This window comes from Taudactylus pleione, unplaced genomic scaffold (genome assembly GCF_031769625.1).
Source record: "Taudactylus pleione unplaced genomic scaffold, aTauple2 ptg001378l, whole genome shotgun sequence".
Taxonomy (NCBI): domain Eukaryota; kingdom Metazoa; phylum Chordata; class Amphibia; order Anura; family Myobatrachidae; genus Taudactylus; species Taudactylus pleione.
In genome coordinates this window covers 199535-214655 of record NW_028285778.1, presented here as the reverse complement: position 1 = coordinate 214655, position 15121 = coordinate 199535, and the positions used below count along the sequence as shown (strand labels likewise).

General features: G+C 43.3%; 1 protein-coding gene across 1 annotated transcript in view; it reads left to right on the top strand.

Annotated features, from left to right (window-relative positions):
- The window catches only part of LOC148442965 (uncharacterized), a 142875-nt gene that overhangs the window by 48725 nt on the left and 79029 nt on the right, over positions 1-15121 (top strand). The window contains 1 exon segment of the mRNA XM_088463460.1: positions 6288-6315. Coding sequence (XP_088319586.1) covers positions 6288-6315 — 28 coding nt within the window.

Here is a 15121-nt window from a genome sequence, read left to right as displayed (position 1 = left end):
GTTAGGATTCCATAACATCTAATAATAAACTTTTACAGTACCTTATAATAAATTACATTAACATCTTAAAAAAGCATTTTTGCAGGTATATTATTTCATAAATATAACCTATAATGAATAATGAAAGGTATAGGATAATTATAAGATAAAAATTACAAGCCTGTAATAGTTCTCCCTATTACACTTATTCTTACACATAATAACACAGTGCAGAGATAATAACACAGTGCAGAGATAATAATAACACAGTGCAGGAATAATAACACGGTGCAGAGATAATAACACAGTGCAGAGATAATAACACGGTGCAGGAATAATAACACGGTGCAGGAATAATAACACGGTGCAGAGATAATAACACAGTGCAGGGATAATAATAACACAGAGCAGAGATAATAACAGTGCAGAGATAATAACACAGGACAGAGATAATAACACAGGACAGAGATAATAACACAGGACAGAGATAATAACACAGTGCAGGGATAATAACACAGTGCAGGGATAATAACACAATGCAGAGATAATAACACAGAGCAGACATAATAACACAGTGCGGAGATAATAACACAGTGCGGAGATAATAACACAGGACAGAGATAATAACACAGGACAGAGATAATAACACAGTGCAGAGATAATAACACAGGACAGAGATAATAACACAGTGCAGAGATAATAACACAGGATAGAGATAATAACACAGAGCAGAGATAATAACACAGTGCAGGGATAACAACACAGTGCAGAGATAACAACACAGAGCAGAGATAATAACACAGAGCAGAGATAATAACACAGAGCAGAGATAAGAACACAGAGCAGAGATAAGAACACAGAGCAGAGATAATAACACGGTGCAGGGATAACAACACAGTGCGGGGATAATAACACAGTGCAGAGATAATAACAGTGCAGGGATAATAACACAGTGCAGGGATAATAACACAATGCAGAGATAATAACACAGAGCAGACATAATAACACAGTGCGGAGATAATAACACAGGATAGAGATAATAACACAGTGCATAGATAATAACACAGTGCAGAGATAATAATAGTCTGTACTGGATCTAATCAACATCTATATTTTATAAGGAGGAAAAAGACAACCGAAAAAAAAGATCAGAATAGCACAAGACTTATTACACTAATATGGCGCTATTCAATTGTATCGCCCCCACCTGTATGCCCGAAAGGAGCTATTCAATTGTATTGCCCCCACCTAAGCACCCGACAGTAGCTATTCAATTGTTGCTCCTGACGGGCGCGATAAGCTGCAGGCGCACCATTTCAGATCGCAGCTGCAGAGGGCTGCAAGCTGAAATGGGTGAAAAGTGACCTGTTTGGGTGCCCAAACTACACTTTTTGCGATCGCGCCCAGCACTTTGGTCGGGAGTAGCCGTTTTACCCAGCTAAACCCGACCGACAATTGAATAGCGCCCAGCGATCTCCCGTCACTTTAGACGGGAGATCGGGTGCGATAAAACAATTGAATCGCCCAAAAGTGTTTTATATATAATGATGAGTGACAGCTGGATATAAGGTAATGTATGGGGCACTTGAACACACCCACTGATGACGTCTTTGTGTATTATATATAATGATGAGTGACAGCTGGATATAAGGTGATGTATGGGGCACTAGAACACACTCACTGATGAAGTCTTTGTGTATTATATATAATGATGAGTGACAGCTGGATATAAGGTAATGTATGGGGCACTTGAACACACCCACTGATGAAGTATTTGTGTATTATATATAATGATGAATGACATAGGGATATAAGGTAATGTATGGGGCACTAGAACACACCCACTGATGAAGTCTTTGTGTATTATATATAATGATGAGTGACAGCTGGATATAAGGTAGTGTATGGGGCACTAGAACACACCCACTGATGAAGTCTTTGTGTATTATATATAATGATGAGTGACAGCTGGATATAAGGTGATGTATGGGGCACTAGAACACACCCACTGATGAAGTCTTTGTGTATTATATATAATGATGAGTGACAGCTGGATATAAGGTAGTGTATGGGGCACTAGAACACACCCACTGATGACGTCTTTGTGTATTATATATAATGATGAGTGACAGCTGGATATAAGGTAATGTATGGGGCACTAGAACACACCCACTGATGAAGTCTTTGTGTATTATATATAATGATGAGTGACAGCTGGATATAAGGTGATGTATGGGGCACTAGAACACACTCACTGATGAAGTCTTTGTGTATTATATATAATGATGAGTGACAGCTGGATATAAGGTAATGTATGGAGCACTAGAACACACCCACTGATAAAGTCTTTGTGTATTATATATAATGATGAGTGACAGCTGGATATAAGGTAATGTATGGGGCACTAGAACACACCCACTGATAAAGTCTTTGTGTATTATATATAATGATGAGTGACAGCTGGATATAAGGTAATGTATGGGGCACTAGAACACACCCACTGATGAAGTCTTTGTGTATTATATATAATGATGAGTGACAGCTGGATATAAGGTAATGTATGGGGCACTAGAACACACCCACTGATAAAGTCTTTGTGTATTATATATAATGATGAGTGACAGCTGGATATAAGGTAATGTATGGGGCACTAGAACACACCCACTGATAAAGTCTTTGTGTATTATATATAATGATGAGTGACAGCTGGATATAAGGTAATGTATGGGGCACTAGAACACACCCACTGATAAAGTCTTTGTGTATTATATATAATGATGAGTGACAGCTGGATATAAGGTAGTGTATGGGGCACTTGAACACACCCACTGATGACGTCTTTGTGGATGAAATGCATTTGGGAGCGCCTGGGATGGTGATTCAGGTGGTTACTCTGTGACGGACCTTACAGCGAGGTGTGGCACTCACGCGCTGACGGCTATATCGGAACTCCCCGCCGGCTCTTTGTAAAGCTTCATCTGCTGTCTCAGAGAGTAACGGACACAGGGTCTGATTCAGAGCCGGACGCTATTTACGCTCGCTCGTCCAGAAAAAAGGGGCTGGCTATTTAAATTGACCGTTCGCTCTTTGCGGTCTGTTGACGCCTCTATGTCTGAACGAGCGAACAAAACATGCGGACTTTTTTTGATAAAAACTCCCCCTGGCCGCTCGCATCATAAGTCATCTCCGCTATTTATTAGATTAATCGAGTACATCGAAAGGCGAATGAACTGCTCGCTATTCTTGTGGTTGGTTTTTCCTACCGCAATCATGCGAGCAGTTCTGGTTAAAAGACACCCAAGTGACGTGGTCAATGACGCTGCTTTGTTAATTATGCACTCCCATTAAACGCCCGTTTTGACCGTTTGGCACGCCTGCGTTCGGATCTCCACTCCCCGTTTTCAAGCACCTTCCCCTGTTACCACCTACAAACGCCTCATCCTGTCACTCAAATTACCAGGCATTCGCTATTTTGCGAGCATACGAATTCTGACCGCACTGACTGGTTCGCGCATGCGTACTAAAACCTATATGCATGCGCAGATGTGCGAACATCGCTCCGAACGAACGAGCGGCCGCTTACAAGCGGCTCTGAATCAGGCCCACAGCGTCGGTGTTTGGAGATACAGATTCCTCAGTCTCACCAGGCTTGTGATGAGATGTTTTGTTTTACCTTAAATGTTCATGTTTATGGTACTTTCATCTATATAAATGTACAATTGTATTACATTGTGCGCACCTGGTTTTTTATTTTCCTAGAGTATCCATTATCCAGGTCTGAGGTGATAAACCCTAAGGGAAGCTGAATTGTGTAAAGAAAAGGAGAAATCTCTGTTTGGATATCCGGCCAAATCCAGGGGACAATTATATTTATACATTATAGTAACATGCGCACGGCACCTATTTACCGGCAGTGATCGCTGCACCGCTATTTTACCCACCCGCAGGACACTGCGGCCCACAGGTGGGGACGGCACCCGAAATGTTATTTTATCGGGGTGTCGCCAAAAGGGTCAGGAACATTCTGATTTTTTAAAATCAGACAGGGCGCGGCGCTCCGCTAAAGCCACCTAGCGGGAACGCTAACAGCAGAGGCTGCACTACTGTATTATAGTAACAACTAAGGCTGCACCTCCTGTATTATATTAACAACAGAGTCTGCTCCACCTGTATTATAGTAACACATGCACCACTTGTATTATAGTAACAATGGGGTCTGCGCCACCTGTATCATAGTAGCAACTAAGTCTGAGTCACCTGTATTAGAGCAACAACTGAGTCTGCACCACTTGTATTATAGTATCAACTGAGTCTGCACCACCTGTATTATAGTAACAACGGGGTCTGCACCACATGTATTATAGTAACAATGGGGTCTACACCACCTGTATTATAGTAACAACTAAGTCTGCACCACCTGTATTATAGTAACAACGGGGTCTGCACCACTTGCATTATAATAACGGGGTCAGCCTCCTCTGTATTATAAAAATAGGGCACCGTAGTGCATCCCACCCGCTTAATGATAACACAGAACCACAGTCACTGTTGCCAACATTAAAATTGAAAACAAGCAACTGATAAATGAATAAGAAGCCCAAACCAATCCAAAAAGGCCCAACTTAATGTGGGGGCACGTGGGTGGGGGTCATTTAATGAAAACCACAAATGTTTTTGTTCATTTCATTTAAATACATATAAAGATTTATACATCTCCCTTTAATTTCTTTACCGTCTGCTCCTCCGTCCTCCCGCTCGGCACTATGGGAGAGAGATGTCATGGCACCTCTCCCTCCGCCCACTGCGAGAGCCAGAAAGGCGGAGCTCATGAGTGACCTCCAGCCCTGGTCCCCTCCGTGGATGTAGTAGCCAATGAGAGTCTGACTCTCATTGGCTGCCAAAGCGAACACACCGCCGTGTACGTGCGCACTACTTGGCGCCGGCCGTGTGATTTATCACTGTGTTGTGTGGTCTGCACTGCACATACTGACAGAGGTGACCTGGACCGCGGCCGGCGGCGACACTGGTCCGACGACGCTACGCTATCGATTGGTGGGCGGGGGGGGGGTTTCTGGGTGCTCAGAACCCCCCCATCCCTACGTGTGCATGTCCCCTCTATGTGATTATACCTGCAGGGAGGAAGACTGTTATCACCACTTAATAATACAGATTAGCACCAGGACTGTCACCATCCTACCTGCCCTCCCCTGCAGCAGTCTCCCCGGTGTCTCTCTGCTCCTATTGTGCCCCCTCTCCCCGGCAGCAGCAGCAGCAGCAGAGGATGAGACAATGACTGAGTGACTCTGTGTCTACAGCGCTGCCCGGAGGAGATCACGTGATAAATAGGGGGCAGGGCTCAGACCAGGAGAAAATGGCCGCCGCTCCCATAGTAACTGCCAGGCCTGGTATACAAGAAAATGGCCGCCAGCCTCATGCACTGTGGACATGTATGGTCAGAGTCATTACAGAGAGGATCTCATGATGCCACAGATACCGACGGGGGGAAGAAACGTCAGCCAATCGTACGGCCAGGCTGTAACGAAGCGACTCCGCCCACTCGCCGTCTCTATGGCTGCAGCCGTCGCCTCCTGATAATGAGATGACGGACGTAGCGAAGAGCCAATCAGATTGCACAAAATACACAACAGCGAGAGTGAGACCCTAACACGTGACGGTGCGGAGAGGGCGGGGCTACATAGCGAGAGATTCCAGATACCTCAGCCGCCATTTTAACCGGCAACATCTCTGGTGATTATGTCAGGTAACTTGTTATATGATATCTGTGATATTATCATTATTATATAGCGGGAGGGGACCGTACAGTGATCTATGAGGGGGAATAACACAGCTCCCAGCACACACTGATATGTGGTATTATTATTATATAGGGGAGAGGGGACTGTACAGTGATATATGAGGGGGAATAACACAGCTCCCAGCACGCACTGATATGTGCTATTATTATTATATAGGGGAGAGGGGACCGTACAGTGATATATGAGGGGGAATAACACAGCTCCCAGCACACACTGATATGTGGTATTATTATTATATAGGGGAGAGGGGACTGTACAGTGATATATGAGGGGGAATAACAGCTCCCAGCACGCACTGATATGTGCTATTATTATTATATAGGGCGAGGGGACTGTACAGTGATATATGAGGGGGAATAACACAGCTCCCAGCACACACTGATATGTGGTATTACTATTATATAGGGGAGAGGGGACTGTACAGTGATATATGAGGGGGAATAACACAGCTCCCAGCACACACTGATATGTGGCATTATTATTATTATATAGGGGAGAGTCCAGGATTGCGCTTTGGTATGTAAGTGTGGCCATTATCAGCTAAACTTGGGCAGAACTCAGGGATTCTACTGTCCGTTTGTCTTTTTTCAAACTATCAAAACAGGTTTGTAGTGACCTAATGTTTATGTGGCTATTTATAATTTGCCAGTGTCTGTGAGGACCATGAACAAATCTCTGCTTCCCCTTGTACTATTCCATAGTATACTTATAGTGGTATCTGTCAGACCTCTTGTAGCATGCACAAAATACCACATTTAGTACTAGCTGGGATACCCAGCATTGCCTTGGTTGAAGAATGGACCTTGAAGAACATCTGCAGCCTTCATCTTTTACATTGTCCTCGCCTATAACCCCATTCCATTGATCCTGAGAAGGATTCTCACTGTGTGCTAACATGTTTTAGCCCTGAAAAGGACCCATCGATCCATTTATATAGAATATGTAGACACTGTTACCTCAATACTGAGGTGTGATTCTCTCTTCAGTGGCTGCTTGCCTCTCTTGCTGAGCTGCCAAGCGTGCTTGCTGGATGTTTATTTTGGTGGCATGGCTTTTCTGATGGCACCATTCGAGGCGATCCATCGTCCGACACATACGGTGCAATTGGGTGGCCGACCGCTTGATATCCTGGCTCCCCCACCCGCATAGCCATACATGGGATCGCATATCGCATCCCCTGATCTTTTGATTATGTAGAAAGATCGGGGGTGTGATGTACGACCCCACGGGAGCACACTCGGCCCGACATCGGGGCCATACACGGTGCGATATTGCAAGCAAATTGTACGACTCAGTCGGATCGCTTGCTTTATCGCCCGTGTATGGGAGCCTTTAGTCTTTGATTGTGCTTTAAGAGTGAATAGTCCTGAATAGGTCCACAATTTTAAAGGTTGAGATGTGAAAGAACTAAACATAGATTGAATGTGTCAGACTAAAGGGAGAAAGCTTTGACAAGCAACACAGAAGTAATTCACAGCTGGATAACATTGCAACTTAGGAGTAAATAGCAGTGGAGACAGCAGTATTCTGACTGTTTGGAATGTGGTATATTAGGAGCAGGGTGACTAACAGGACAGAAACCAGTAACCTTCCCAAATCACTGCGAATTTAGAAATCATTGCAAGCAGAAATCTCTGCAGACCAATGGAAATGTGCTTGGAGGAAATCAGTAACTGTCAGTGCAGGTGCAGTGTGACAGTTGAAGGTTATTAGTATGGATACCTCTAAATCGCTAGTCTTATTAGCGCTGCAAGTCACTAAAGAAATAATTGCTGTCCAGCCCAATGTGTGGTTCCAAAGCACACAAAAATATATTCAACAAAAGAAATACGCGCTTTGATCTAGACAATGAGCGCAAATAATTATAATACAAGGTACAGCCAAATACATACGCATGCGCCCTGGATCCAGGTCAACAGCCGATCAATCCTGACGTCTGCAGTCATTAAATGGGTAATGACTGAGGATTAGCCCATGGGTGCAATTATATAAACTCTTACAAGAAGTGGCAACACAATGGGGACAGACAAACACTGTTTCATTGGCTACAATCATTTGCCTTTCAAGTGAACATCACCGTCATAGCTGTGTTTGCCAAAATTGCCTGGAAAGGTTTATTCAATATGAGTGGAAAAAGATTTGAATAAGTACAACAATATCTCCCTGCCCACTTCTACCGAACCAGGTGGCTACAGCAAAAAACCTCTGAGTAATACAGCCAAATGAAGAAGGGATGAATATAATAGGAAACCATGGAGAGGCACAAAGGCATGTGAGGGGTATTTAAAGACTGTTTGAGCACCAACCAAACACACCTTGAAAAAGACTCCAACAAGGAGTTGAAACGCGTTGGTGACAGGGATCCATCACCAGAGGACTTCCATCTTGGCGAGATACACACCTAGGAGCCGCAATTCCAGGTTCTTCCCGGGAAATTTTGGGATTGATTTATTCATATGTGAATAGGTGTGCATTATACACTGCCATCTCTGGTACGCTTCCCATATGTTGGTGAAGGATTTATGTTTTTGATATGTGATTTTTTTATGTGATTAAATTGTACTACGCTATATTGCGATTTTTCTCTCTTTTTTACATGTGACCTACGAGGGATTTACCAGTTGGATTTGGTGTTGTTTGAAAACTGAAGAAGGACATTTTTTTCCATTTTTTTAGTGAACTTGCTAATTATACCATAGATCACTTCTCACCTTATCTGGTCCTGTTATTTTAGAAGGTTGCGCCATTGTCCACAGCATTATTTGTTTTCACTGTTTCATTGGCTCTTGTTCCAGATTGATCTTCTTATTGGACAGTTCATATGGTGTCATTAGGGGTATGGCTTGATCTTGCAGCTGTTCCTTTGTGTATTCTTCCCGCCAGAGAACTGGTATAAACTAGCTAAGACACTACATACAACATTTCAATATCTAACCATAATTACTCTATGATCCATAAATCGAGAACACAAGATGCAACTTCCTCATTGTTAGAACCGGAAGCCTGCAAACAAACAGGGCATCAGATTGATACTAAACATGACATGTCCACAGTGTTCTATACCTTTAATATCAAATACATGCATTTCATATAACCAATATCTTTAATATGAACCATATTGTGCAGGTACCTTTTATGTGTGCAAATATGTATATATGTTTGAGGTCGCTAATGTGCGTCTGTATTTTAAACTAAGGAAATGTTCATCAAGGTGTATATACCTCAGTAAGCCCACGCTCGTCCACGTGTACTTAAATTAATGTATATACCATTATCAATGTGTGTTTATTTACAATTATATGTGAGTATGTGTTGTGCTTCTACACAAAGCGCAAAGGGTGCACAGTGTGTAGGGGTCATGTATGGCGCAAACATGCGCTGTATGTGTTTATGTATTTTGGTGTGGGGAACGCAATTGTGCGCATTTGACTGCGCAATCGCAGAGCATCGTCCAATTCGCTCTCCAACACACCCTCTATGATGAGATTGTCAGATAATAATTTGCAAACGATCACAACCAATTATTTGACTTCGACAGTCCACCCTTTGATAGCAAACAATATGCTATCACACTTTGATCTTAACCATTAGTAGTCATGCATAATAATGTATTATTCAAGGTTATAATCGGTGCGACACAAGTAGGTCACTGAACCGTTAATGCATTTCAAGAAGGTTGAACAACCCTTATACGCCATCTGCGGATCTATAGGGATCATTGGTGGGATGTGGGATCTCATCGAACCTATAAAGGAAGTTTTGGGGACTTGAGACTACATTATCTAGGATGTTTAATAATACATCTATGCACTACCACACAATTCTATATTCCATTATCTGATGGTACACTCTACTTCAGGTTTGTAATGCAGTTCTACCTTGACCTTTGTATCCATAATATCATTGCTTACCACCATCATAATCTCTGTTTGCCCTTGTACATTTTTCACACTTCAATACATTAGGAACACACCGGATACATAAGCCAATTACTAAGATGACAATAAGTATGAGGATCAAGAGCTTTCCCACAGTCGCAACCAGTTCCTGGACCCACTCTCCTAGACCGGAGAACCATTTCATAGGGTTCAGCCATGAGAACCACTCCTCTACCTTTTCCTCTACTTCAGCCAGTGAAGCATTATGGTTCTTTAGAAATTCCCATTTCAGCTGCAGAATTTTATCCATCTTATGGTCACTAGTGTTCTTTGTGATGTACGTGCAGCACTTGACACCAAATTAGGTGGCCAAAGTCACACAGTACCCTCCTGTAACAGCAGTTAAATAATTTAACACTAGTCTATGTTGCACAAGTTCTTTCTTATAAGCCTGTAACTCTTTACCTGTATACCTGAACGTGTCATCATACATCTCGGTGATATCTATTAATTTAGCAAGATCTTGGATGTATCTGAAATTTTTAAGTACCCCGAGCGATCCTGATGGGATCTAGTGCTACCAAAATTTGGAAACCAGTTGTTTCGCTTATCAACTGTGTAGCTGTATGTATTTCACCAGGTATCATGTTTCTTTTGTCACGGTGTTCATAATGCGTATGAAGATATGGGGATGGTGTGTCTTTATGGATACCAAGCATTTCACCATGTGTAAGGGTCATAACCTCTGGGAGTACCCTTCCCAAGTAGCATAAACATTCAGAATTTGGAGAGAGCCACCTATATGCTTTCCTACCACATATAAAATACACGTCGTCTAGTAATACATAAGGAATAGAATTCATCATTATCATCGGACACATTTCTCTGACAAAGGATCCAACCCCAGACTCTCCCAACTGACTGGTACACGTCTTGGGTTGTACAATAACTACACAGTACCCTTCTGGTACTCTGCCAACCATTACCTTGGTGGAACTAAGTGTATACCTATACCGGAAGTATCTCCCACTGGTAATATTGCGTATAAGTTCACCATCTACTGGTTCATTATCAGCTCTGTGTGAAAAGGTCATTGTCTGATTGTTCCCGGACACCTCCCAATTTCCTGGTTTATTGGAATTGGTGATGTTCAAACATAACTGGGATCTATCCACCTGGTACTGGTGGAGCTTGAAATTTGGAGGCTTGGACATAATATATTTCCCGTCCAGCGTCTTCCCCTTATGTAATCCAAGGACCTCGGAGACATTTAACAGGAATGGTACTAGCCCTACATTATGTTGTCCCTGAGGCACGTGAGAGCACACCCAACATTCAGTCTGGTTTAAGACTTTGCCCACCAATGCATGATAATCCTCTAAAGGGTGCCCACCCCAATACTGGTTATACTTGGTCTGACACCGTTGGATGCATCTCTCATTGATTAAGGACCCACAATACTCACAAATACAGTATTCCTCAGACAATAACCCTTCACACTGTCTCCGACCTTATAGGATAACGGATCTTTTAGCAATTACTGTACTAAGTTCGGTCAGGTACCACCCTTGTGAATGTATTGCTCATTCTCCCGACTCCATGCCATCGACATCACCCTGGACCTCTCACTCCGCAATCTGCCCTCCGCCACAGGAACAGGAAATCCCGAAACAAACTAGATGAAGAGAACCCTGGAAGGGAACAGAAACTCCAACCCAACCCACATTTCCATTGTTGGAAAATTGGGCTGCAAATTTCTATAGCTCAGGTGCTCCACTGCAGCCCCTAACTCTCCCGGAACAGGCTCGCAATCGACAGGTCCACGTTATCTGTATCGACTCCGCCTTGTATCTCCAGGTGCTTGCCCTTTCTGCAGTGAGTGGAATGGACCCAGGTATCTCTCTGCTACTTTCAACGATGTTGTACTTGTCTGTAACACTTGATACGGACCTTCCCACCGATCACTCAAACAACCTGAATGTAAGAAATTTCGAATCATAACAAATTCTCCAGGTTTAACGTCATGATAGTTTCTGGCATTTCTGCTTCAGCTGCTGACTCATTTTTATAAGGTAGTTCACCGTAACCTCATTATTTTTAAATCATCCTGTGGACTTATTGTTTGGGAAACAACCACATTTAATAATATCTCAAAGGGGGACAGATTAAGAGGAGGTCTAGGAGTGGTTCTGATGCTATGGAGGACTAGCGGTAAGGCTTCTGGCCATCCTAGTCCCGTCTCAGCCATGATTTTACTCAATTTATTTTTAATCGTGCCGTTTACCCTCTCCACCTTGGCACTGGCTTGTGGTCGATACGGGGTGTGAAGCCTACTATTAATACCCATTAACTTACACATGTTCTGGAAGACATCACCTGTGAAAAGAGTACTCCTATCACTTTCAATGATCCTAGGGATACCGTATCTGCATACAAACTCCTGAACAACCTTTTTAGCAGTAAACACAGCAGTATTAGTGGCAGCTGGATATGCCTCTACCCAATTAGAAAATACATCAATATAAACTAATACGTACTTCAGATTCCTGCAAGGTGGTAATTGGATGAAATCAATTTCTATTAGCTGAAAAGGTCCGTCTGTCGGAGGGATGTGGGATTGCTCAGAGGGTATTGGCTTTCCGACATTCTTCCTCAAGCAAGTCAGACAAGACATTGCTATCTTTCCAGCTTGAGAAGAGAAACCTGGTGCACACCAATATGCTTTGACTAGCCTGTAAATACCTCTTTTACCCAGGTGAGTCAGACCGTGCGCTGCCTCAGCCAAGCTTGGGTAATATGCCTTGGGAGCAACAGGTCTACCTTGTCCATCTCTCCAGAGTCCGGAGGACTCCTGGATACATCCCTTTGATCTCCAGACTACCTTTTCCTGAATGGAACACAATTTTTGCATCTCAATTAATTTTTGCGAGTCAATTGTTTGAAAAACCATCATTTGATTAACTGGCATGTTTACTCTTAAACCTGCTGCCCATTTGGCAGCTTCGTCTGCCCTGTTATTGCCCAGTGACACTGGATCTTCCTCGCACGTGTGGGCTTTACACTTAATGACGGCTACTGCCTTTGGTTTTTGAATTGCTGTCAACAGTCCTTTTATGTGATATGAGTGTGCTACTGGTGTACCCGCTGCTGTCATAAAATTTCTAAGACGCCATAGGGCCCCGAAATCGTGCACTACCCCTAAGGTGTACCTGGAGTCAGTGTAGATGTTAGCTGACTTACCTTCTGCCAGCTCACACTCTCTCCTCAATGCCACCAGCTCAGCCACCTGTGCTGAATGATGTGGACCAAGGGGTTTGGCCTATACGTATCCTCGTTGTTTTCAACAGCATAACCTGTACTTAATTCACCTGTGTCTGTTTGTCTATGACAACTCCCATCCGTATAAAACGTCACCTCTGCATTTTCTAATGGTGTATCACTTGTATATCAGGTCTTGCAGTAAAAGTCTGATTAAAATACTCCATACAATCATGTGTGTCCATATACCTGCAAAACTCACCTTCGACCAGAGACTCACCTTCCACCCTTTGTGTATTTCGAGACACATAAGGTAAGTACGTTGCTGGATTTAACGAATTGCACTGCTTTATGGTGATGTTTGCAGGTGCTATCAGGGCTAGTTCCCATTTTGTGAACCTAGCTGAGGAAACATGTCTGGTTTGGGCAGAATTCAGCAGAGCAGATACAGCATGTGGTGTATAAACAATCATGTCATGACCTAATATCACATCCTCAGTCTTATCTACCAGTAGAGCAGTTGCTGCTACAGATCTTAAACAGGTTGGGAGTGATCTTGCCACAGTGTCCAATTGGGCACTGTAGTATGCTACAGGTCTGCTAGCGTCACCATGTCTTTATGTGAGGACACCTGCTGCACAGCCCTCAGCTTCCGTACAATATAACTCAAAGGGTTTTTCATAATCTAGTATTCCCAAGGCGGGTGCTTTTGTCAGACTATCTTTAAGATTAAGGAAGGCCTGCTCTGTTTCCTCTGTGAGTAACACGATCGGGTTTTGAGGATGACAACAATTCCAGGTTCTGCAGTATCCACACATGCCCGAGAAGGTACGGATTTGCTGTTGGTTTTGCGGCAGTATCATGGTCTGTATGGCCTGGATTCTGTCAGTCGTCAAGTGTCGTAGTCCCTGGGTTAGACAGTGTCCCAAGTATTTAACCTTAGTCTGACATGGCTGTAATTTGTCCTTTGCAACCTTGTGCCCTGTTTGCGACAGATGAAGCAACAAAAGTTTAGCATCATTTAAACATGACATAAACGAATCAGAGCATAACAACAAATCGTCTACATATTGTATTAGAACAGATCCACTGGCAGTTAGAAAAGATTGTAAACTGTCGTGTAAGGCCTGAGAGAAGGTACTGGGGCTGTCTATGAAGCCCTGGGCCAATCGTGTCCATGTGTATTGTACCCCCCTGTATGTGAAAGTGAATAAATAATGGACGTCAGGATGAAGAGGGACAGAGAAGAAGGCAGAACAGAGGTCAATGACAGTAAAATGGGTTGCATTTGGTGGGATCTGCATGAGAATGAATTGGCTCTCTACTACCTTATTAACCCCTCTAAGGTCCTGTACTAGCCTATAACCTCTCCCACCACTCTTCACAGGAAAGATGAGGCTATTGGCTACACTAGCTGTACAGATTAAAATTTCCTGTTGGAGCAATCTCTTAATTACAGGATACACTTCTAGCTCTACTTCTGGTTTCAACGGGTACTGGGGAATTTTTGGAGCTTGCCTACCACTTTTTAGAATTACCATTACGGGAGCTACATTTACCATTAATCCAGTGTCCTGTCCATCTTTGGTCAAGAAAGAACCCGGTATTTGTGCTAACATCTGCTTTACCTGAGCTGGAGTTTTATCTGTAATCTTAGAGTGAAACATTAGCCTTTGTGGAGTGTCTAATATATCCCTTACCTCATGCGCAACTTTCTCTGGGATATCTAGAAATATACCATCAGGGGTACAATAAATGACACGTCCCATTTTACATAACAAATCTCTTCCCAGTAGGGTAGTAGGGGCAGCTGCTGCCAGGAGGAAAGAATGCCTGGTGTGTAGAGGACCGATCGTAACCTCTGCAGATTCTGTTAAAGATAATGCTGCACTTTACCCGTTACACCCATTGCTGGTACTGTCTTGCTGGTCACCTGTAAATTGGATGGAAAAATAACACTGATCTGGTCACCCCTGTGTCTACAAGAAAAGAATGTTTAGTACCAGCTACCTCAACCATCATTATAGGTTCTTCCCTAGTACTCCTAGTTAACCTGACAGGCTGTAGACTACAGGTGTGACCTGACCCCTAGAGCTGACTATCCTGCTCCAATAAGGCATTTACTGCCACTATGCGAGCAGGTGATTGCTGGAAATTTCCTGCATTCTGGGGATGTTTTGGAGCTCCCGG